Consider the following 25,684-nt stretch of genomic DNA (forward strand, 5'->3'; position numbering starts at 1 on the left):
TTTTACAAATTTCTAGGCACTTTTTGTTTGATTTAGAGTTTTTTTTTTATTTATCCAAATAATCCTGCATAGGTTTTTGGTGCTTATCGTCTGCAAAAATTTGACATTATTGATAATAGTGTCTAATTAGCTACTCAACCACATAATTATTCATATCTCCTTCAAACGCAAAATATGGTAACGAACTGGTCGAGATGTTTTCTGACTCTCGTGTTTTGTGGCATGTGCCAAGGGTTGGAAGGGCCTTTGAACCCGTGACCTTGAAATTTTCCAACTATTTTATGATTTAAATTTAACTTCTTCTACTTCTTATACTGTTCCCCTATTTTTGAGTTTCTATGACCTCCCCCACTTCAGAATTTAATCTTCCAGTACATGTTTACTACAAGGAATATTTTATATGAAATGTGTATGAGAGCCAATGGAAAGCCAATCCACCAAGCATAGGTTGTACTAGCAAAGATTGACATTGACCTATGATGCAAACAAGAACTTAACTATTAACATCAAGTTCAGCAAAAGTCAATTCCTAGTACCTATTATATAAAAAAAACAATTTTTTTTTAACTGAAAGTAAGGAACGACATTAAAACTTAAAACGAACAGAAATTACTCCGCATATAAAAGGGCTGTTACCTCCTCAAAGCCCCGCTCTTTACGCTATAGTTTCAATTGTTCTCTCGACTCTAATATTTATAACAGTAAAAAACTTTTTTAGAGTTTTGGTTACTATTGAGCCGGGTCGCTCCTTACTACAATTCATTACCACGAACTGTTTGAAAGTAGTTTTACAGCTTCTTACTTACAGCAAAAAGGCTATGCTAGCATGCTGATTGCGGAAGAACTAGAACAAAAGGTGAGGTCAGCCAATGTTTAAGAGGGGAGGGAGTAGAGGGTTGTTTCTAGGAGAGGAGCACTAATCTGATAATCATAGAGAACATGTCTGGCTTGAATCTTTATTTTTCCAGTGGGTGCTTCAAGAGTAACCTTCAATGGGGAAATTCGTTACCATCCTTTGTATCCAGTTAAAGCCAGAATAACACACATTGGTTTCAGCCAACTGTGTTTCCTTATTTCAACTGACAGATTCATTCTTTTTTGTATTTTGACCTCCAAACACAGGAAAAATTCTATAACCCTACCCCAAGAGTTAGACCTGCTTGTATCATCTGAACAGAACGTTCTGAGTTGAAAAAGAAAAAAAATTAGCATAGTAACATAAACCCAAGGTTAGTATGCCAACAAACTCCAAATGTATGTAATGAATTCAGCAGCCAATCTATATATGATATTATTGTCGATCATATATAATAGTCTTTTCATATTTTTTTAATAATTATTCGACCTGCATTGACTGTCATTCATTCCACTACTGACTTCTTTAACAAGTTTTTAGATTTTTTAAGAACCAGTGGCAACAATCTGGGGCGAGGGAGGGTATTTTCCCTCTATATTTTTGCTCCCCTAGACTTGAAAAAATACCTTTTTTTTGGGAGGGGGGGTATTTTCATTGAAAAAGCCTTATTATGGTATCTTCAATGAAAATTTAAAAAAACGACCATTTTGCCCCTCCCCTCGATTTGGAAAAATATATTCTTTCCCCCTCCAAATTTTTATGAATTGAAGCTATTGATAAGAACTGATACATCTGTCTTTCCAAATACCAAACAAGAAATCAATGCAAAGACCATTGAGGGTTGGAAAAAGACCGCGGAAATGCTAAGAATTTTCAAAAGAAAACTCGGAAACATGACACCGGCGATAAACGTCAGGTGGAAAAAATCTGAACATCTCAATTTTACACTGAGTTACGTCATTCTTTGAAATGCAGAGAATTTTTGCAGTGCAAGAATATAACACCAAGAAATGCCAGGTTAACAATACTTTCAGGGATAGGTCTAGTGCCTAAATTACACCCATAAAAGTCAGTAGCAGTGTTCTAACGCCACCACGGTTTTCCGCCGCCATATGTTTTCCGCCACCTTTTAATTCAGGTAGGTCAGAATAGACATAGATATAGACATAGAAATAGACATAGACACAAATATAGACAAAAACATAGACATAGACATAAACTTATCCTGACCTGTCTATTCTGACCCAACTAATCCTCTTGATGATGCAAGATTTCCTGGGTGGCGGAAAACATACCGTGGCATAGAACCGATGGCGTTAAAACACCGACTCCAAAAAGTTACTTGAAGTATTTACCTCTCCCTTTTCAATCACAACTGAATTTTGATGAATTTGGATAAACTTCAAAGAATAAAAGTGAAACTTCCAGAAGTAGATGTATAGCGGCACCGAAGAGGGGTAGTGGTAAATTTTTCAGTTTCTTGATAAATCTACTGGTTAAAATATGATGCCTTACATACCACTTGACAGCACAGATGGCACATACCACTTGATAAGCCTTTTAATACTCTTTCAAATATATTGATTGCTACCCTTACGAGTGGGTACTCTTGGCGTGAAATTTAGGGAACTGTAATAGTTTACCAGTTTTGTGGCCTGAGAAGAATAGTGATGGAAGGCAGATGCGGTCCTATAAGATTCCGACCCAATGAAGACCACCAGCCCCCAACAACCAAAAACAATTGAAAGAAACTATATAAATATGGACTTTGCAGTTTTAATCATTTTTTAAAATGTGCTGCAACATCAGCTATTTAATAATATGCAGTTAATCTTATGTTATGTACAATTTAGTACTATGCCTCAAAAGACAGTCATTTGTTGCTGAACGAGCTGAGGGGCTGCAAGAAAATTATGAGCAGCCTTATACTTTGCCTCAAGAAATTTAAGGACCTAAATTTGGATCTTCTTTAAAAAAATCATGATTGAAGACGAAACACCCCACTCAAAATAAAGAATTCAAAATTTAATAGAACATTTGCAAACAAATGTACTAACTATAAAAATAAAGTTTGGCTTTTTTTTTTTTACATAGATTTGACATACAGAACCTGAATTTTTTTTTTCAAAAACTTGGGCTTTTTATTCAACTGAGTGCAAACCTGAAGCGATCAAACTGCAATTTAGCCCTGAACACTATTTCAAAAAATGCAGGAAAGAGGAAGACACAATTGAGATCAAGAAGTATGGTATAAATGAAAGATCCTGAATATATATCTAGAGAGCAGATCCAAAATCTAAAATGTGGATGCTCAGAGATAGAGGTGTGCTATATTGTAAAGCCTATTATTTAAATTCCAACCTTCCGTGAAGGTCACTATGGGTTGGTAGCAATCCATAACATTGGTAAGAAGGTCATTATATAGACTCGAAATGTCAATATAAGACTTCTTTTTAAAAATGCACATTTTAGTTTGGTTGAGACTCTATTCGTCCCGAACAATACACCTTGCTAAGGTGATTTCCATGACTTGAGCCAGATTTTGAATCAAACTAGAATATATTATTTCTTTTTTTTAGACAACCTTATACCTACTTTTAGAGAAACTTTCAATACCCTATAGAGGTAGCTGAAATAAGGAAGCTCAGAAGCCTCTTTCAAGTCCCCAATATTGGCTGAAGATCCGTTCCTGACAGTGGTCATGTTGCAGTACAATAATTTTTCAAATTTAAAACACTTCGCTATTTTCAACAAGGAAATTTACGAAGACAAGGAGTCAAAAATACTCCCAGGTCTAATTTTGGGTATAATTTAATCTGGGAGGTATCATGGCTATAGCATAGCTACCACGTACATTTTCATCCAGTCAAATTGGAAAATCTTATTGGTTTAAGTCATATTTTGATCGAATTTAAATTTAAAGCGGTAGGCTACACCTTATAAACGAGCACAAAGTAGAAACAATAGGGAATTTTTTTTCCAAGAAAGTGGAATTCCATTCAGATATTTTGCCAAAGTAAAATCGACATAATTGCCAATACATAGTCATTGATTTGTTGCAAGCAAGAAAATGTAATCTAAGAAACTGCTAATCTAGTAAAATAAATTTACTAAATTACCTAGAAGAGTGGAATATATCTTGTGAGTAACTTGTAATAGAATATCATACGTCCAAGGGCCGTCTTCAGCACAACACCTATATATATATATATATATATATATACTAGCTGTTGGGGTGGCGCTTCGCGCCACCCCAACACCTAGTTGGTGGGGGCGCTTCGCGCCCCCCCCCCAAGCCCCCCCGCGCGCGTAAGTCGTTACGCGCCATATTAGTTACGCGCCATTGTAGTTGTGTCCCTATGTCCCACCTGTGAATATAGATAGATAGATATATATATATATATATATATATATATATATATATATATATATATATATATATATATATATATATATATGTTTTTAACTACGTAAAACTTGCGAATATACAACATTCTTTGCTGTCCCATTGTCTGTGCATATAAATAGATTTTCAGGTTTACCGACTCTTGAACATGCAACATATAATGGTCCATGGGAAAACAATCCGTAGGCTATTCAGATCTATACCTCATGATTCTAATGATTGCCCTTGAGCTTTGTTGATGGTGATTGCTAATCGACCATTCCCTGAGTCGCCATCGTCATTTATATATCCCCCTGTGCACCCCGGCGTCCCCTTTGTAGTTATGTCCCGGGCGTCATTTATATTCCTTGTGTCCCGGTGTCCCGGTCGTCATTTATATCCCCCTGTGCCCCCCGGCGTACCCATTGTAGTTGTGTCCCTGTGTCCCGGTCGTCATTTATATTCCCTGTGTCCCGGTCGTCATTTGTATCCCGGTGTCCCGGTCTGTATATACATTCGTTTTTTAGTTTTGTTTTTCTCCTTTTTTCTTTTTTTTCTTTTTTAGTTTATTTAGATTTTTAGATTTTTTAGTTTTTTTATTAGTTTTTAGTTTTTTTGTAGTTTTTACCATTTTTTTAGTTTTTTTAGTTTTTTTTTTTTTTTACTTATGTCCTGGTCGTCATTTATACTCCCTGTGTCCCGGTCGTCATTTGTGTCTCGGTGCTTTGTTGATTGCTAATTTATATTATATTTATATTTATATTTTTTATATTTATTAATATTTTTTTAGTTTTCTTTTTCTCTTTTTTTTCAGTTTTTTCCTTTTTTTTAGTTTTTTCTTTTTTAGTTTTTAGTTTTTTTTTTGTTTTTTACCTTTTTTTAGTTTTTTTAGTTTTTTTAGTTTTTTAGCTTTTTTAGTTTTTTTATTAGTTTTTAGTTTTTTTTAGTTTTTGCCTTTTTTTAGTTTTTTCAGTTTTTTTTAGTTTTTAGTTTTTTACCTTTTTTTAGTTTTTTTTAGTTTTTTAGCTTTTTTAGTTTTTTTTTCTTGTTAGTTTTTTTTTGTAGTTTTTACCTTTATTAGTTTTTTTTCTTCTTTTGTATTAGTGTGAAATAATTCAGACGTCATATGCGGACAAACACGACGTCACTCGACAGACAGACAGACAGACATAACCCACAAACAACTTATTTTTATATATATTTATTCATATTTTTTTAGTTTTCTTTTTCTCTTTTATTTTTCAGTTTTTTCCTTTTTTTTAGTTTTTTTCTTTTTTAGTTTTTAATTTTTTTAGTTTTTTACCTTTTTTTAGTTTTTTTTTAGTTTTTTTAGTTTTTTAGCTTTTTTAGTTTTTTTATTAGTTTTTATTTTTTTTGTAGTTTTTGCCTTTTTTTATTTTTTTCAGTTTTTTTTTAGTTATTAGATTTTTACCTTTTTTTAGTTTTTTTTAGTTTTTTAGCTTTTTTAGTTTTTTTTCTTCTTTTGTATTAGTGTGAAATAATTCAGACGTCATATGCGGACAAACATGACGTCACCTAATCCACAGATCCACACACAGACAACTTATTTTTATATATATAGATATATATATATATATATATATATATATATATATATATATATATATATATATATATATATATATATATATATATATGTATTATATTTTGTATATATTATATTATATATTATATTATATATATTAATAATTTATTAATTAATATATTAATAATTAATATATTATATTACATATATATATATATATATATATATATATATATATATATATATATATATATATTTTCTTGTGTTGTGCTGAAGACGACCCTTGGACATATGGCCGAAATATCTGTCTTGGAGAAAAAAAAATCTTTATTGTTTCTACTTCTGTTTTCTGTTTAATGCCCAAGTACTTCTGTTTCTGTTTGAAATTAATGCCCAGTACTAATAGTACTACTTAATGCCAAGTACTTAATGCCAGTACTACTGGCATTAATACTTAATGCCAAACCCGTCTATTTTCAATTTATCACTGTTCACATTTAAGATGTTGGAAAAATTGCATTTATAAAAACAATTACAAAAATAAAAAGAGAGAAAGATGCTACAACATCTTTGCTTAAGTCTGCTTAAGATGCTTAAGTCTGTTCGACTTAAGCCAATAACATCATCCCTTCATCGTATGTCAGAAAGGGAGGCCAAATAACCTACCCTTTTAATAATTGTTACTCTATCAAATTTTGAGCAAGTAAAAAAAAAAAAACAAATCTGATTGGCTCTTTTGTAAGATTAAATAAAAAAAAACTAATTTTTTTAGCTGAAAGTAAGGAGCGACATTAAAACTTAAAACGAACAGAAATCACTCCGTATATGAAATGGGTTGTCCCCTCCGCAATCCCTCGCTCTTTACGCTAAAGCTTTTAATTGTTTTAAAAAGTAGAATTGTGGCAAAGAGTCAAACTTTAGCGTAAAGAGCGAGGGATTGCGGAGGGGACAACCCATTTTATATACGGAGTAATTTCTGTTCGTTTTAAGTTTTAATGTCGCTCCTTACTTTCAGCTAAAAAAATTAGTTTTTTTTATTTAATTTCGGAACGTTTTTGAATTAATGCATGTTTGGTTTTGGCTCTCCGCACATAAATTATTAAAATGAAAATTGTATATTAATTCTTTTTTTGGCTAAATAGCTTTCTCTTTGTTTTAATCAGACGATTTTGAGAAATAAGGGGTGGAGAAGGAGGCCTAGTTGTCCTCCAATTTTTCGGTTGCTTAAAAAGGCAACTAGAACTTTTAATTTTTAACGAACGTTTTTATTAGTAAAAAATATACGTAACTTATAAATTAGCAACTTACGTAACAAACTTTCATAATGTTATATTTTTATTATGTATACAAGGGGGTTTGTATCCTCGTTAATACCTCGCTCTTTACACTAAATCTTAAGCTTTGTCCCAATTCTTTAAGAATGACCCCTGAATCAGAAAGGCCGTAGAATAAATAGTTGAAATTACTAAAAATACTTTAGCATAAAGAGCGAGGTATTCATCTCCTCCTAAATACCTCGCTCTTTATACTAAAGTATTTTAGAACCCCTCATATGCGTAATAATCTCTGTTCGTTTTAAGTTTCAATGCTACTTCTTACTTTCATTTGAAAAAAACGTTTTCATATTTATTTTTCATTGTTTTCTTATAATAATGCTATAAAATCATACACCCTTTTCCTTGAATTTTTCTTCCCCCATGACAGATTCCTCCAAGGAAAGATCCTCCAACATATCCCCCTCCCCTCAGCCCTACCCCCCAAACAAAATAAAATCCCCCTGAAAACGTCTGTACACTCCCCAAAAACCATTACTATATGTAAACACTGGTCAAAGTTTGTAATTTGCAGCCCCTCCCCCAGGGATTTTGGGGGAGTAAATCATCCCCAAATATATAGTTATTATGGTTTTCGACTATGCTGAACAAAATGGCTATCTCAAAATTTTGATCTGTTGACTTTGGGAAAAAAATGAGCGTGGGAGGGGGACTAGATGCACTCCAATTTTTTTGGTTACTTAAAAAGGGCACTAGAACTTTGCATTTCCGTTATAATGAGCCCTCTTGCAAAATTCTAGGGCCACTTGGTCGATATGATGACCCCTGGGAAAAAGAAAAAAAACAAAGAAAAAACAAACAAATAAACACGCACCCGTAATTTGTCTTCTGGTAAAAAAATACAAAATTCCACATTTTTGTAGACAGAAGCTTGAAACTTCTACAGTAGGGTTCTCTGATACACTGAATCTGATGGTGTGATTTTCGTTAAGATTCTATGACCTTTAGGGGGTGTTTCTCCCTATTTTCATAAATAAGGCAAATTTTCTCAGGCTCGTAACTTTTGATGGGTAAGACTAAACTTGATGAAACTTATATATTTAAAATCAGCATTAAAATGAAATTCTTTTGATATAGCTATTGATATCAAAATTCAATTTTTTAGAGTTTTGGTTACTATTGAGCCGGGTCGCTCCTTACTACAGTTCGTTACCACGAACTGTTTGAAACTTCAAGCCAGTAAAAAGAACGAAAAGCTTTTGAGCCATAAAATTTTTGGCAAGCCAGTTCTCTGTTTATTTGTCGCTGCATTGTGTTTTTGGAGGTTTTATGCTAAGAAAGAAACTTGAAAGGAAAAGCAAAATAAAATAGAAATAAAAAGTGAAAGCAAGTCATCCATAATTTAGAAGAAAGAAATACTTACCCTTGCATCCATCCAAATCCATACCGTAATGAAAAGGTAAGCACTGCTCACACTTTTTTCCTTCCACATTCTTTTTACACTCACAATGTCCAGTTACAGAATCGCAAGTTCCATTATTCAAGGATCCTAATGAATCACAATCACAAGAGGGACAACCTTCCTCTATATTTCCGCGTTTTTCCTGAAAATTGGATCTTATTTTAATTCAGCAAAGAGAAATTACCAGGGAAATAACAAAAGCAGAGACTTACATTTTTCCCCTTTTACTGGTTGGGAGTCGTTATTTACCATACAGCATTGCCTACTTTAGTGACACAGAATTACAAGTGGAGCAACATAAAGAAAAAAGCAAAAAAGTGATAAAGAAAGATACTAATAGAGAAAAATATTCTAAGATGTTTTCTTAACCACACTATGCCAAAGCTTTTGAATCCTTTTCTGTATTAAAAAACCCAGCAAGTTTCTTCAACTGAAAGTAAGGAGCAACATTAAAAGTATAAACGAAAAGAAATTATTAAGTATTTACTAGGGTCGCCCCTTCCTCAGTACCTCGCTCTTAACGCTAAAGTTTGACCTTTTTCCCCACTTCTCTAAGAACGACTCCAGAAACGAAACGGGGCTGTTTAATTAGAATAATAACCTTTTCTAAGAGTTCTAAGAAAACTTTAGCGTAAAGAGCGATGTTATGAGGAGGGGGCAACTGTATCCCTATTTTTTCAGTCCCATGCACAATGGTGATATATGGTGGATATTGAAATAGAAACATGTAAATTATAACAATAATTTATAACCACAAATTGTTATAAATTGATTTGAATCCTTTTGCAAAAATATTTATTTATATAGTTTTTTTTTATGTTTTTCTCCTTGTTCTCAATTGAGTAAATTCTAGGGCTGCCCAAAAACCCTTAATATTGTATCACCGATCCCCTAGGACACCAAGATTTTGATGGAAATACCACCCTATGAATATCAGGTTGTTTTGAAGTCAGGTGAATGAGAATCAGGGAAAGTTCCTGTGCATTACTACTTGTAAGGAAACATCTTAATAAAATAAATGTAATACTTGGATTTCTCATTTCTTGCTCTTCCCAAGCACCATAGTCGCTTTCCTGACAATGAAACCCGTCCGGCATTTATCGGTTATATAATACACACTCAGGAAGTGATGTTCGATTAATGCTAATGGAATGAAACAAAATATTATGAATATATAATAGTTTATAAACCAATTTGGGCTATATATTTGCAAATTAGGGGGGGGGGGTAAAGCATAGCATGTATTAAATACGTAAACTAACCATTGCTGTATTTAATATATGCTATGATTTACCCCCCCCCCCTAATGTGCAAATATATAGCCAAAATTTGTTTGCATAAACCGAACCAGACCAAAATACGAACTAAATACTTAAATAAAATATAGCTACAATTTATTTTCCAACCAAGCCAAAGCTAATTGTGTGGTATAAAGAAGGTGCCTGACTAGTTTCTTGTGTCATGTTCCCATCATTCGCGATCGAAATTCTATAGTGTCAATTATATAACCGATAAGTACAACCCATCCTCTTCCCCTGACAGTCCCAGATGTAGCCCCAAATTATAAATGTCTTCGTTATTTTTTCATCTCGTGATGTGTCGTATGACTTCTTCAGTAACATGTTTTTTGTATTCTTGATTCGTGAAAAGCATTCGGTCTAAGTTGTTGCAATGGAATTGCCGAAAAAATAAATAAAAGTAATACTGTCAGATTCCTCATTTCTTCCTCTTTCCAAGTACCAGTAATCGCTTTCCTGACAATGAGACCCATTCTCTTCCCCTGACAGTCTCAGGTGTAGCCCTAAATTAAAAATTTCTTCGTTATTTTTTCAGCTCATGATCTTTATTCGTGAAAAGCATTCGGTCTAAGTGATTGCAATGGAATTGTCGAATAGATCTGATTATAAGAAATATGCTTCATATTTCTAAGCGAGAATTTCATTGTTTTAGTGGTTTCCTTTTTTTTCTTGTCAGGGGGAGGAGGGGGTTCATTGCCATTGAAGTGACCGTGATATTTGTAAAGAGCACATTTTTATGTGGGTATTTGTATCCTGCTTTCTATCAAATAAGAATTTCAATGTTTTAGTGTTTTTTTTGTAGCTTTTTGTAGCTTTTTGTATATCCTAGGGCTATATTTTGGACCATTAGGAAAGGTGGTGTATTGTCAGCAAAGTGACTTTGATATGTTGAAACAGCATAAAATAAGAAACCTAATAATACTACTCTTATTTTATTAGGATGTTTCCTTTAGAAGGGGTTATGCACTAGAACCAAACCGAGAATTATGTTCACATTTTACTCCATTACCTAATGAATGCAAACCCTCCTGGTAGCAGCCCCTCAACTAAATTATGGCTGGATGGCCACAGCAAGATTCTTCTCATTCAGAATAAGCCTAACGTTATGAAAAAAATACACGTAATGAAAAAGATTGAAAAGAAACAGCAATAATTAAAAAAGTGAAAAGAAATACAGTATAAAAAGACACAAAACAACAAGATGACAAGAAAATGAAGGAGAAACAAAATACACGGTATGAATAGCCAAACATTTTCTTCAGATTTATTCCCGTAGAGCATATTGGATATATTCTTTCTCAAAAAATATACTGTTGATCATTTTCATGCTAAGGGCACAAGGAAGAAATACTAGCCCCAGGGAATTTTGGATGGGCCAAATTAGGAAGGCTGGAAAATACGATTTTTATTAATACAGACTGACCTATAATAGCGAATCAAACCATTTACGGTAATTCGGTAATTAAAAAGGCGATTCTGGTCCATAGCAGCCAAATAGCAAAGGTAACCAATTATCAATTATACAACAACACAACAATATCAATTATATAGCCAATTAGTAATTAAGTCGAACTAGACATGAAAATAAATTACCATAAATAAGACGACCCCCCCCCAAACCACGTTAGTACTAGGGTGCCATTTACACCTTCCTGGAAAATATATTTGTTCTGAATTATGTGATTTTTTTTTTATGTTATAAAACGCAAAAATAAAAATTCTAGTCAAATTTACAGGAAGCAAATATTTCATGAAATAAATAACTCATGGCTTTTAATTTTGTTTTAAACTAATTAAAATTAAATAATTAAACTAATTTAATTAGTTTAATTTTTAATTTAGTTTAATTAAATGGCTTTTAATTTTGTTTTAAACAAAATTTTTAATTTTGTTTTGTTTTATTCTAAAAAAACCGCTTTTAATCTAAAAGCGGGCATTTTCATTTACTACTTTTCCATTTGATTCTTTTTTTGTTATTTGATCATATTTCTGAGTTTGGCCCTAAGAGGACCAAAATTAAGCCAAGAAAATTCCGAAATAGGTAATCAGCTTAAGACTATCAAAATTCAAGCATCCAAGATTCAAAGGTCACACAATCCCAAAGTAGCCTACCCGTCCCTTAGTATTTTTGTAGTCCTTACAGAATGAGGTATGATCATGCAAAGTTGCATACAAAATAAAATGATTCCTTCAAAGATTGACTCGACCGAGTTTATTCGTTTTAGGCTACAACCTCATCTACATTATTTGTGTACACATTTATGCACACTATTGCAAAGTTACCAAAATAATATTAATGGGGAAGTAAGTTGGTAACATATAATTGTGGAGAAACCAGGCACCTAAAACCTCAAAAAGTGGATTTTTAAGCTCAAATATCGATTCCTTAAGAGTCCTCTGATTAAACTAGAGGAGGGGAGATTGTCCCCAATTTTCTTTCCTTCGAAGGAAGGTATCAGCACTACGTTTTTCATATGGGCCTGAGGGGGCGAGAGCCACCCTCTTGTTGCAGAAATGTTTTTAAGTGTACAATAAAGGTTTCCAGTCATATGCTTGCCTATCGAATGGTGGGAGGGATGGGAGCAGCCCTTAGGAACAAAATTTATTTGGTAAACCCCCTCCCTGTTGAAAATTTGAAATCTGTAAACCCCCCCCCCCCACTTTAATAGATCTACTTCAAGGGGAGTATTTTTTCACAGGTGATGACAATTTAAACCTTAGCACAAAGAGCGAGTGATTGGAGGGGTTATAATCTTGAACAAGATATAAAAAAGGCAATGCTCGTTTTACCTACCTCCCCCCTTTTATTTATATCATGAATATGGCCTTGAAATATCATAATAAAGGGGTTTTATGGCATACGTAGAGTAGGTCGGAATCAGCTTCCACAAAAAGAAGAATAGGCCCCAAAGTTATACAAAAACACACTTAAAGCCCCCAAACATAACCAGGGTTATATACAAAGAAAAACATTAAAAAAAAGTATCCGTTAAAGAATACACGAATAACAAGAGACCTGAATACATCACAATTGTTTCTAAATGCATGTATAACAATTTTATTCCTCCATTAAATTAGCCGTCAGTGACTTTCTGGAGCAAAATGGCTTTATGCATATGATTTAACCCCTGAGATTGCACCTCGATTTAATCAATTTGTGCTGTTGATATTTGTTTCTAGCAACCTGTTTGTGAGGTTTTTATGAGGAGAAATATATGTATATTATTTAACCTTTTACGCTGCACCTCAATTTTTTCGATTTATGCTATTATATGTGCTTCTAGCAACCTGTTTTCGAATATTTCTAGTGTAAAGTGATTCTAGGATTTATTTCATCCTAAAACCTATCACTTTTTTTTAGGGGAAAATGGCTTTCTTCAGAAAAATATATGCATATCGTTTAACCCCTAAGGTTACACCTCGATTTAATCAATTTGTGCTGTTGATACTTGTTTCTAGCAACTTGTTTGTGAGGTTTTCATTAGGAAAAATATATGTATATTAACTAGCCTTTTACACAGCACCTCAATTTTTTCGACTTATGCTATTATATATGCTTCTAGCCTGTTTTCAAATATTCCTAGTGTAAGGTGATTCTAGGATTTATTTCATCCTAAAGCATATCACTTATTTTTTAGGGGAAAATGGCTTTCTTCAGAAAAATATATGCATATCGTTTAACCCCTAACGTTACAGCTCGATTTAATCAATTTGTGCTGTTGATACTTGTTTCTAGCAACTTGTTTGTGAGGTTTTCATTAGGAAAAATATATGTATATTACTTAGCCTTTTACACAGCACCTCAATTTTTTCGATTTATGCTATTATATGAGCTTCTAGCAACCTGTTTTCAAATATTCCTAGTGTAAAGTGATTCTAGGATTTATTTCATCCTAAAACCTATCACTTTTTTTAGGGGAAAATGGCTTTCTTCAGAAAAATATATGCATATCGTTTAACCCCTAAGGTTACACCTCGATTTAATCAATTTGTGCTGTTGATACTTGTTTGTAGCAATTTGTTTGTGAGGTTTTCATGAGGAAAAATATATGTATTTTACTTAGCCTTTTACACAGCACCTCAATTTTTTCGACTTATGCTATTATATATGCTTCTAGCCTGTTTTCGAATATTCCTAGTGTAAGGTGATTCTAGGATTTATTTCATCCTAAAAACTATCACTTATTTTTTAGGGGAAAATGGCTTTCTTCAGAAAAATATATGCATATCGTTTAACCGCGAAGGTTGCAACTCGATTTAATCAATTTGTGTTGCTGATATTTGTTTCTAGCAACATGTTTGTGAGGTTTTTATGAGGAAAAATATATGCATATTATTTAACCTTTTACGCTGCACCTCAAATTTTTCGATTTATGCTATATGTGCTTCTAGCAACCCTTTTCGAATATTCCTAGTGTAAGGTGATTCTAGGATTTATTTCATCCTAAATCCTGTCACTGTTTTTCTAGGGAAAAATGGCTTCTTCAGAAAAGTATATGTATATCATCTAATCCCTCAGGCGATACCTCAATTCATTTGATTTATGCTCTTCATATATGTTTCTAGCAACGACTTTGAGAGATGTTTGTAGAAAAAATATACTGGTAAGTATATCATTTAACCCCTGAGGTTGCACCTCGATTTAATCAATTTGTGTTGTTGCTATTTGTTTCTAGCAACCTGTTTGTGAGGTTTTTATGAGGAGAAATATATGTATATTAATTAACCTTTTAGGCTGCACCTCAATTTTTGATTTATGCTATTATATGTGCTTCTAGCAACCTGTTTTCGAATATTCCTAGTTTAAGGTGATTCTAGGATTTATTTCATCGTAAATCCTGTCACTGTTTTTCTAGGGGAAAATCACCTTTCAGGTTGCGCCTCAATCTTTTCGATTGATGCTGTTGACATGTGGTTCTAGCAGCCCGTTCACGAATGTTTCTCGTGTAAGGTGGTTCTAGGAATTATTTGAGATAACCTTTTTGCTGCCTTGGTACCGTTTTTTTTAAAATATTTTTTTGAAAATAAATGAATCTCCATCAAAGAAATTTACATACAAATAAACCCAATATATTTTGACAATAGCTTCGACAAAAAAATATCGAGTATAAAACCAGCTTAAGAAATCAAGGCCTCTCATGCGGGATTTCTTGGAGAAAGTTTATTGCTGGTTTTGTATCGTTCTTTTGGATCATTTGTAAAAATAAATTACTTTAATAAAAAATTTAATGAAAAAGTAAAAACAATAAATTGAAAAAAATAACTACAACTAAACATTATGTTTATCAACTCAAGAGGCAGCTAAGAATTCTTTCAAGCAGTTTAAATCACTTATTTTAAAACGATTAAAAAACGTTCTTTCTGAGTATGACTCGCATGTGAATTTTTTCCCTTCTGCCAGCCACCACCATCCAACGCTAGTCACCCAGTGATGCCACTGGGTGGAGGTGGGTTAAACGGTCATTACCCAGTGACGCTAGTGAAGCCAACGCCACTCCTCCTGAAGGTCACAGAAACTTTGGAGTATGCTTATTGAATCAGAGAGAAAATAAAATGGAAGGAAGAAAAAATCAATTGGTCAGTCGATTTTTGTTGTTGTTATGGTGATTTCTGTATTCTTTTCTTTTTATTTTATTATGTTTGTACTTTATTTTGTTGCTCATGAATTTTTGGGTAAAAATTAAGCAATTACTATTAAAGTAGACTTACAATTTCCAAAATATTGAAAATACTCCCTTTTTTATGCAAAAAGTACGAGAAACAATTTTTTATATGCATGCTTTTTTATGCAGAAACGAGTCGAAATCACCAGAAATCGCAATTACTTGCGAATGCAAGTTTAATTGCGTGAAGCGAATTGCATAATTCACATGTAAATAGAAATTAAGTAAAACTAGAAATAATGTTAACCAAACAACAAACGCTAGTGTACACACTACTTTTGGCTTAATGCTATGAAAGTGTTTACAATGGTTTCATGGTACTTTGTAAGTCTTCTGTTTATTTTTGGTTTTATGCTTACAGTGGATAAAGACATATTTTTTTTTTTTTTAATCAAAATTATGTCTCAACCATCAGAACAAAATTGTTTTTGCATTTATTATGTTTTATATATAGTCCCTTTGAACTTCTGACATTTCTTTCGGTAATTTTTTTTAAATAGCTTTGTTAATTGGAGGCAAGTAGTTTGATTGACATTGAATGGGTATATATATTTAAATAAACAAACAAAGAAATTGAGTCATAATGCAATTATGGTTATCTAATAATTATCTAAAATGCAACCAAAATTTTTCTTTCAAAATAGTTTACAGTGGATAAAGACCTGTTTTTATTTTATTTTTCTGTTGAAAAAACTTTCTCACCCATCGAAAGAAAGTCAATTGTTATTTCATTTATTTCGTTTTATACACAGTCCCTTTGAATTTTTAACAACATTTTTGTTGTTTGGAAGGAAGTAGTTTAATGGACATAGAATGCATAAATATTTAAATAAATAAACAAAAAAAATGTTTCGAGTCCTAATGAAAGTATCTTAAATGTGATCAAACTGTTTCTTTCAAAATAGTTTACAGTGATTAAAGACCTGTTTTTATTTTCTTTTTCTACTGAAAAAACTTTCTTACCCATCGGAACAATATTTTTGTTGTTTGGAAGGAAGTAGTTTAATTGACACTGAATACATATCATTTAAATAAATAAACAAAAACATTGTTTTGAGTCCTAATGAAAGTATCTAAACTTTGATCAAACTTTTTCTTTCTAAATAGTTTACAGTGGATAAAGACCTGTTTTTATTTTCTTTCTCTATTGAAAAAACTTTCTTACCCAGGAAAAAAACAGTTGTTTTTTTCATTTATTTTGTTTTATACACAGTTCCTTTGAATTTTTAACAATTTTTTTTGTTTGCTTGGAAGCAAGTAGTTTAATTGACATTGACTGCACAAATATTTAAATAAATAAACAAAAAAATATTCTGAGTCCTAATGAAAATATCTAAAATGCGATCAAATGTTTTATTTCAAAATAAAATAAACTCAAAACACTTCCGCAATAACATCAGCCTCAAAGCATTAATTTGCAGGTTTAGCCTAACACTATTCCTCTAAATGATCGGACAATTATGGCCGCTAAATCCCCTCTTCCAACTCCAATGAGGATTTCCTGATCTCCCATGCATTATTTTGTGCACAATAATATTTAATTCTTGTGCTGCAATGGTGACTTCATCCCTTTGAGATTTATCCAAAATTCTAACCTTGAGGACCTGGATTCTTTTAAAAAAAGGTTTATTGCATTTTTTATAGCCCTCCCCTCTCTCTCCTTCCCCTCAAAAATATTTTGAAGAATATACTCTTAAGAGCAGCGACATTAATATTCGTTTTTCGAAATAGATAAGTATTGCTTCAGTGTAGGGAATGAGGGTTAATTGGGGATGATAGTTCTTCCTTTATTTAGGATAAGCCCGAATATGGTATTAAAGACAAGAATAACAAAATAATAACAAGTTTTTCTAAAGAAAGCAAAGTTTGAAAGTAAAAGTTTTATATTTTAATTTTAGGAGTATTAGAGAAAACACTTTAAGCTTGGTAGCAGAGAACGAAAATAAAAGCAGAGAACGAAAAGAAAGTAAAGGGCTCCTGAGAATGGCACATACAGTAGAAAGAACGGCGAATAAAGCTTTACCTGGATTTATGGGAGAAATTAAATAAAAAAACTGTCCAGTACTAATAGTACTACTTAATGCCAAGTACTTAATGCCAGTACTACTGGCATTAATACTTAATGCCAAGCCCATCTATTTTCAATTTATCACTGTTCGCATTTAAGATGTTGGAAAAATTGCATTTATAAAACAATTACAAAAATAAAAAGAGAGAAAGATGCTACAACATCTTTGCTTAAGTCTGCTTAAGATGCTTAAGTCTGTTCGACTTAAGCCAATAACATCATTCCTTCATCGTATGTCAGAAAGGGAGGCCAAATAACCTACCCTTTTAATAATTGTTACTCTATCAAATTTTGAGCAAGTAAAAAAAAACAAATCTGATTGGCTCTTTTGTAAGATTAAATAAAAAAAAACTAATTTTTTTTAGCTGAAAGTAAGGAGCGACATTAAAACTTAAAACGAACAGAAATCACTCCGTATATGAAATGGGTTGTCCCCTCCGCAATCCCTCACTCTTTACGCTAAAGCTTTTAATTGTTTTAAAAAGTAGAATTGTGGCCAAGAGTCAAACTTTAGCGTAAAGAGCGAGGGATTGCGGAGGGGACAACCCATTTCATATACGGAGTTATCTTTGTTCGTTTTAAGTTTTAATGTCGCTCCTTACTTTCAGTTAAATAAACTAGTTTTTTTTATTTAATTTCTGAACGTTTTTGAATTAATGCATGTTTGATTTTGGCTCTCCGCACATGAATTATTAAAAGGAATTTGCATATCAGTTCTTTTTTTGGCTAAATGGGTTTCTCTTAGTTTTGAACAGACGGTTTTGAGAAATAAGGGGTGGGGAAGGAGTCCCAGTTGCCCTCCAATTTTAGGGTTACTTAAAAAGGCAACTAGAACTTTTAATTTTTAACGAACGTTTTTATTAGTAAAAAATATACGTAACTCAACAATTAACTTACGTAACAAAATTTTATATTCTTATATTTTTATTATGTATGTGAGGGGGTTTGTCCCTTCGTTAATACCTCGCTCTTTACACTAAATCTTAAGTTTTGTCCCAATTCTTTAAGTAGATATTTAAATAAATAGATAGTAGAATAAATAGTTGAAATTGAAAATTGATGAAGTTAAAAGGCGAGGTATTTATCTCCTCCTAAACACCTCGCTCTTTATGCTAAATTATTTTTAGAACCCCTCATATGCGTAATAATCTCTGTTTGTTTTAATTTTTAATGCTACTCCTTACTTTCAATTGAAAAAAACTTTTTCATGTTTATTTTTTCATTGTTTTTTTTTTTTACAGTAATGCTAGAAAATCCCGCACCCTTTTCATTGAATTTCTCTTTCCCCATGACATATTCCTCCAAGATAAGATCCTCCCACATAGCTCCCTCCCCTAAGCCCCACCCCCAAACCAAGAAATCCCACTGAAAACGTCTGTACACTTCCCAATAACCATTACTGTATGTAAACACTGGTCAAAGTTTATAACTTGCAGCCCCTCCCCCAGGGACTGTGGGGGTGTAAGTCATCCCCAATGACATAGTTCTTATGGTTTTCGACTATGCGGAACAAAATGGCTATCTCAGAATTTTGATCCGTTGACTTTGGGAAAAAATGAGCGTGGGAGGGGGCCTAGGTGCCCTCCAATTTTTTGATCTCTTAAAAAGGGCACTAGAACTTTTCATTTCCGTTATAATGATCCCTCTTGCGACATTCTAGGACCACTTGGTCGATACGATGACCCCTGGGAAAAAACAACAAAAAAAAACAAACAAATAAACACGCACCCGTGATCTGTCTTCTGGCAAAAAAAAACGAAATTTCACATTTTTGTAGATAGGAGCTTGAAATTTTTGCTACAGGGTTCTCTGTAACGCTGAATGCGATGGTGTGATTTTCATTAAGATTCTATGACTTTTAGGGGTTTAAGATTCTATGATTTTTACCTATTTTCCAAAATAAGGCAAATTTTCTCAGGCTCCTAACTTTTGATGACAAAGACTAAATTTGATGAAACTTATATATTTAAAATCAGCATGAAAATTCGAATCTTTTGATTATCTTTTAGCATCAAAATTCCGTTTTTTAGAGTTTCGTTTACTATTGAGCCGGGTCGCTCCTTACTACAGTTCGTTACCGCGAACTGTTTGATATTTTTTCATAGATTTCGCCTTTCTTCAACTTTTGTAAGGCAAATAGTATGGCAAATTTTATAAGTATGAAGTGCGAAAATTGATTAATAGATTTACGAGAAATTAAAAAAAAATTAAAAAAACTGTAATAGTCCACTATTATCCCCAAATACGCTGAAAAGAGTGAAAATTAACTGCTGGTACTACAGAAATGTAGGTAAAATCGTGGATATTTTTTTATATGCGCCACAAAAAGTGGCACTGTAGAACACTTTGGATTTCGTCTTAGGTGTTTCAGGAAGTTAGTGGAAGAAACATTTCCCTCAATCGAGATCTTAGTCGAAATAGGTCTGAAGGACCTTCCAAAAAAAGATTTCCCGGAAAAGCACGTTTTAGTGCCCCCTGACCCCTAATGACTTTTTTCTAAAATATTTTCCTGTTGCAAATGCAAAAGAGTTTATTTTTCAAAAGTTTTGGGGAATTTTCCCCTCTTAGTCTAAAAACGTTATCATGTGTACGGGTAATCCCTAATTTTTATTTTTTAAATGTTAATTAAGAACAGTTTTTACACAACTTTCAAGACAAATTATCAATTTATAAGAAATTAGATCAATCTAAACAGCTAAATTATTTCACTAATTAAACCTTTTTAATTGCCGCTCCCTTAAAATCCTTACCACAAAAGTTAAAGTTAATCATTAAATGTTAATTGATTAGTAAGTTGATAGTTAATCAAATGCTTACTTCCAAAAATTAATATCATAACACCTTTTTTTGTTTCGAAGGACAGCATAAAAAACGGAGATATATTTATAAACAAGCCTAAAATGAGCCTATAAGACTTTTTAGGGGATTAGGATGGAGGAGCAGTGTACGTAGCTGTGTTGGCCCCAGGTGGCTTGGTGCTGCAGATAGTTGTTAGTAGTAGTGCCAGTACTGGTAGTAGCAGTAAAATTGAGCCTACCTCGCATTCCCCGCACGTCCTTCCAACATAATGCTCGCGACATGGACACTCGCCAGTCAGGTGGTTACAAATCTCTGAAGTTGAACCATGTATGTTGCACTCACATGCTAAAATATAAGCAATATTAAAGAAATATATTAGACATTAAAATAATAACGTAAATATTAAATATAGATAATATAATTAAATAGGATATAAATATATGAATTAATGAACAAACAAAAAAGATAAACTAAATATTAATATCACACAGTAAACACATTATTCTGACTTTAAGAGGATAGCGTACGATATGGAAAAGAGGGGGGATTGAAAATGTGTTTTTGGTACAAGACACGTGTTTTATTCTCTGTTCACGTGAACTCTCATTTCTTTGTATCTGGAAAAAGAAAGAAGGAGCTTTCACATCTGCATTTTTTAAATCCAACCTCTCAAGTCCCACAAATTTTAGAAAGTTTGAAAATAATTTATTAAGTTTTAGATAGATTTTAATTTTGACTAAATTCACTATAGGTAATTTTGAAAACTCCTCATTGCTTCTAGGTCCTCAAAGTCTATATCTCGTGGAAAATAAGAGCCATATCTAGGTTAAGATAATATTTCCTTTTCATTTGATGTATTAAACACAAAACATGTTCTATAAGACGACATAAGAAGAAAAAGTTGCGTGAACGGAAAACCAAGTTTTACTATTGCGCGGCACCTAACTAGCACATTTAACGACACACAGCACCTCAGGAATATATTTAGGGATATGAAGAAATGCGCGAAATATTTTTGGACAAAAAAAACGAAATTTTAAAATGTCATGAGAACACAATAAGATATCAGTTAATTGACTGAATATGTAGGTAAACTAAAATAGGAACCTGGAAAAGCCAACCGATTGAACTTACTCAGCTTGGGGAGGTAGGGTAGCTGTATCCCTATATCTTTCAAATATACTATATTTTTTGTGAATTACCAAAGCTTATAGGCTGTTACAGAGATATACATTTATATTTAATCTTGAACCACTTGATGAGTTCCTTCATAAAATGCTTATCAAACGGGCCAATGACTTTTCATCCGTAAAAAATGTCGCTTGGTCTTTTGTTACTAATTATCATTTCGAAAGTTATCCTTACGAAATTGGGGGGACTGTGGGGACTTTTGAGGAACTGAGACTCGTCCAAATTAAATAGATCAACCGAAATTGCTAAAATTTGAAATTTAATTTGAAATTTTAAATAGATCAACCAAATTAAATAGGGAATCGAATTGCCACGAATAAGACCTTCTTATGCATTTATCTACTTCGTGTTAGTAGTTGGCGCCAAATTTAAAAAAAGAAGAAACTGGGATAAGGGATCAGCAAATAATAAACTGATATTAAAAATAATAAACAATAAAATTACCACAGTTGAACGTGTTAAAAATTTACTATACGTGGCAATTACTTGTAAAAGTATGTTTAATGGTGTGAAATAGGTGGTAGCTTCGCATGTAAATAGAAACAAAAAAAAATCTTATCCAAATACCCAATGCTAGTATACATAACACTATTTGCTTTGATAAAAGTGCTAAAAAATGTTTTTGGGTTTATAATATTTACTGATTCTAAGGGCTCTGTTTGGTTTTGGTTTTATGTTTACAGTGGATAAAGCCCTGTATTTGCCTTCCTTTTTTATTTAAAAACGTTCCATGCCGATCGCAGAAAAACGATTCTTTTAATTTATTTTGTAAAAAATTCCTTTTTGACTTATTGACATTTCTTTCCGCAAAGATTTTTAATGACGATTTATTGTTTAGCCGTGAACAGTTTGATTAACACTGTAAGTATGAAAACTCAAATAATTAGACAGAACAATTTTGTTTTGAGTCTTATTTGAATTATCTAAAATGCAACAAAACTTTCCCTTTAAAAAAGTTTTAATTCAAAACACTCCTACAATAAAAGGGCAGTGGTCATCCTAAAAGCAACCATTTATACCAAAATAATTATGAAATATTAAATATATTAATTTTTAAATTATGTATATATTAAATATTAAAGTACTTTCCTGGAAAATTATTGATTAAAAAGTTAAAACAATATATTCTAAAACAGCAACTAAAATAATATTTCAACATGTGAAGCAGCTCAGAAGCCTTTCATGCAGTTTCATTTGCTTATTAAAAAGGAAGATTAAACAGTAAACTTGCAATATCGAAAATGTTATAAAAGTACATTTTTAAGTAGAAAGTACACGCTACACGAATTCCGGCTGGCACTCTCGACTGACACCATAATTATCTGAGGTCTTCTTAAAAATTCCTCGGAAATACCCCACTTCCTTAATTACCTGTGTATCTGTTTATTTTTTTTTTTTTAAGCGAAATTCTTACGCAAATTTCGACTTGTGTTCCCGACTTATGGCATAATTCTCTGAAGTCTTTTATCTATGTTTCTCGGACAGGAGACTTCTTTGAATATATATATATATATATATATATATATATATATATATATATATATATATATATATATATATATATATATATATATATATATATATATATATATATATATATATATATATATATATATATATATATATATATATATATATATATATATATATATATATATATATATATATATATATATATATATATATATATATATATATATATATATATGTGTAAAAGATTTTCAAGCGAAAATGATCAACCGAAATTGCTACAAGATTTCCGGATGGTATTCCTGACTGACACCAAAATTATCTGAAGTGCTCCTAAATAGTTTTCGACAAGAAGAGACTTCGTTAACTGCTTTTTTAAGAAGCAAACTTACGCTATATTTTTATTAAGCGTTTAACTATTTTTGAGACAGCCGGAGCCTCTTGAAGCCTATTTAGCCTTTTGAAGCCTCTTCGGACCATGGCAAAATAAGAAGAAAAAAAACAGACACTTATGGGCATAATAAAACATGCATGACAGTAACGATACTATAACATAATAATAACACAGTAATAACAATAGCAATAACAAAAACACGCATGATACGACGCATAATACCTTAATAACACAAAAAATAGCACAAAACTTGAACACGTTTATACTGATAATTGTAATATCACAGAAAATATTGAGCTCGAAACCTAAGAATAACTATTCATAATTTATAAAAATGAAAATTTCTTGTGTGCAAATCCCACTCAATCAAATTTACTAAACCTTCTAAAATCATCAAAACTTCTACTTCTTAAAATTTCCTCTAGACGATCAACCCCTCAAAAACAGAGGCGCCATTTGGAGGGGGGGTCAGGGGTGGGCAAATGCCCACCCCAGATTTTCCAGGGGGGCCCAAGCTTCCACCACAAAGGGCCCTTTTCCGGCCATAATTATCCATTATGTCCAACATAATCCATTCTGTTCAAATGATTTGAACTAACTGCACGCCTATTAGCCAAAGAGCGTAATTACCTGACGACCCTTGGGGTAATTAAATAAAAAAAAAACAATTTTTTTTAACTGAAAGTAAGGAGCGACATTAAAACTTAAAACGAACAGAAATTACCCCGTATATGAAAGGGGCTGCCCCTTCTTCAACGCCCTGCTCTTTACGCTAAAGTTTTTACTGTTTTAAAAGTAGAGTTGAGCGAAAGAGTCAAACTTTAGTGCAAAGAGCAAGGCGTTGAAGAAGGAGCAGCCCCTTTACAGGGTAATTCATACAGGGTAATTTCTGTTCGTTTTAAGTTTTAATGTCGCTCCTTACTTTCAGTTAAAAAAACTTGTTTTTTATTTAATTTCTGAACGTTTTTTAGTTAATCCATGTTTTGATTTCGGCTCTCCGCAGATGAATAATTAAAGCGAAATTTGCATATTTATTTATTTGGCTAAATGGCTTTCCCATAGTTTTGATCGAATGATTTTGCGAACAAAGGAGGGGAAGGAGACCCAGTTGCTCTCCAAATTTTTGGGTACTTAAAAAGGCAACTAGAACTTTTAGTTTTTACGAACGTTTTCATTAGTAAAAGTTGTTCGTAACTTACGAATTAGCTTACGTAACAAACTTCTATATTCGTATGTTTTTATTACATATATGAGAAGGTTCGCCCACTCGTCAATACCTCGTCAATAACTCTTTGCATTAAAGCTTAAATGTTGTCCCCTGAATCACAAAGCCTGTAGAATAAATAGTTGAAATTACTAAAAATCCTTTAGCGTAAAGAGTGAGGTATTAGGATGAGGTGAACCCCTTATATGCGTAATATTTTCTGTTCGTTTTAAGTTTTAATGCTACTCCATACTTCCAGTTGAAAAAAACTTTTTCATATTTATTTTCTCATTGTTTTTTAAAATAATGCTAGAAAATGCTGTGCCCCCTTTATGGAAATCTTCTTCCCCCATTACAAATTCCTCCATGGAAAATTTCCCCCACATAGCCCCCTCTTCTCAACCCCCCTACAAACCAAAAAATCCCCCTGAAAACGTCTCTACATTTGCCAATAACCATTAATATATGCAAACACTGGTCAAAATTTGCAACTTGCAGCCCCTCCCACGGGGACTGTGGGGGAGTAAGTCATCCCCAAAGACATAGTTATAAGGTTTTTCGACTATGCTGAATAAAATGGCTATCTCAGAATTTTGATCCGACTACTTTGGGAGAAAAAGAGCGTGGGAGGGGGCCTAGGTGCCCTCCGATTTTTTTGGTATTCCACATTTTTGTAGATAGGATCTTGGAACTTGTACGATAGGGTTCTCTGATATGCTGAATCTGATGGTGTGATTTTCATTAAGATTCTATGACTTTTAGGGGTGTTTCACCCTATTTTCTAAAATAGGGCAGATTTTCTCAGGCTCGTCACTTTTGATGGGTAAGACTAAACTTGATGAAACTTATATATTTAAAATCAGCATTAAAATGCGATTCTTTTGATGTAACTATTGATATCAAAATTTCGTTTTATAGAATTTTGGTTACTATTGAGCCGGGTCGCTCCTTACTACAGTTCGTTACCACGAACTGTTTGATTACGCTATTTGCTATTAATCATTGTAAACTTTGAAAGTAGGTTAGATTCATAATAAAAGTCTCAAGTTCCGTCAAATGCCCCATGCCCACCCC

General features: G+C 32.6%; 1 protein-coding gene across 2 annotated transcripts in view; it reads right to left on the reverse strand.

The window, feature by feature from the left end:
- LOC136038276 (laminin subunit alpha lam-3-like) overlaps positions 1 to 25,684 on the reverse strand; it is a 395,732-nt gene that overhangs the window by 185,614 nt on the left and 184,434 nt on the right. For both annotated transcript variants that reach the window (XM_065721399.1, XM_065721398.1), the window contains exons 17-18: positions 20,590 to 20,696; positions 8,485 to 8,665 (exon numbers count right to left, since the gene is read on the reverse strand). In XM_065721399.1, the coding sequence (XP_065577471.1) occupies positions 8,485 to 8,665; positions 20,590 to 20,696 (288 nt within the window). The remainder of the gene's footprint in view (positions 1 to 8,484; positions 8,666 to 20,589; positions 20,697 to 25,684) is intronic.

Source organism: Artemia franciscana, chromosome 17 (genome assembly GCF_032884065.1).
Source record: "Artemia franciscana chromosome 17, ASM3288406v1, whole genome shotgun sequence".
In the NCBI taxonomy this organism is placed as follows: Eukaryota; Metazoa; Arthropoda; class Branchiopoda; order Anostraca; family Artemiidae; genus Artemia; species Artemia franciscana.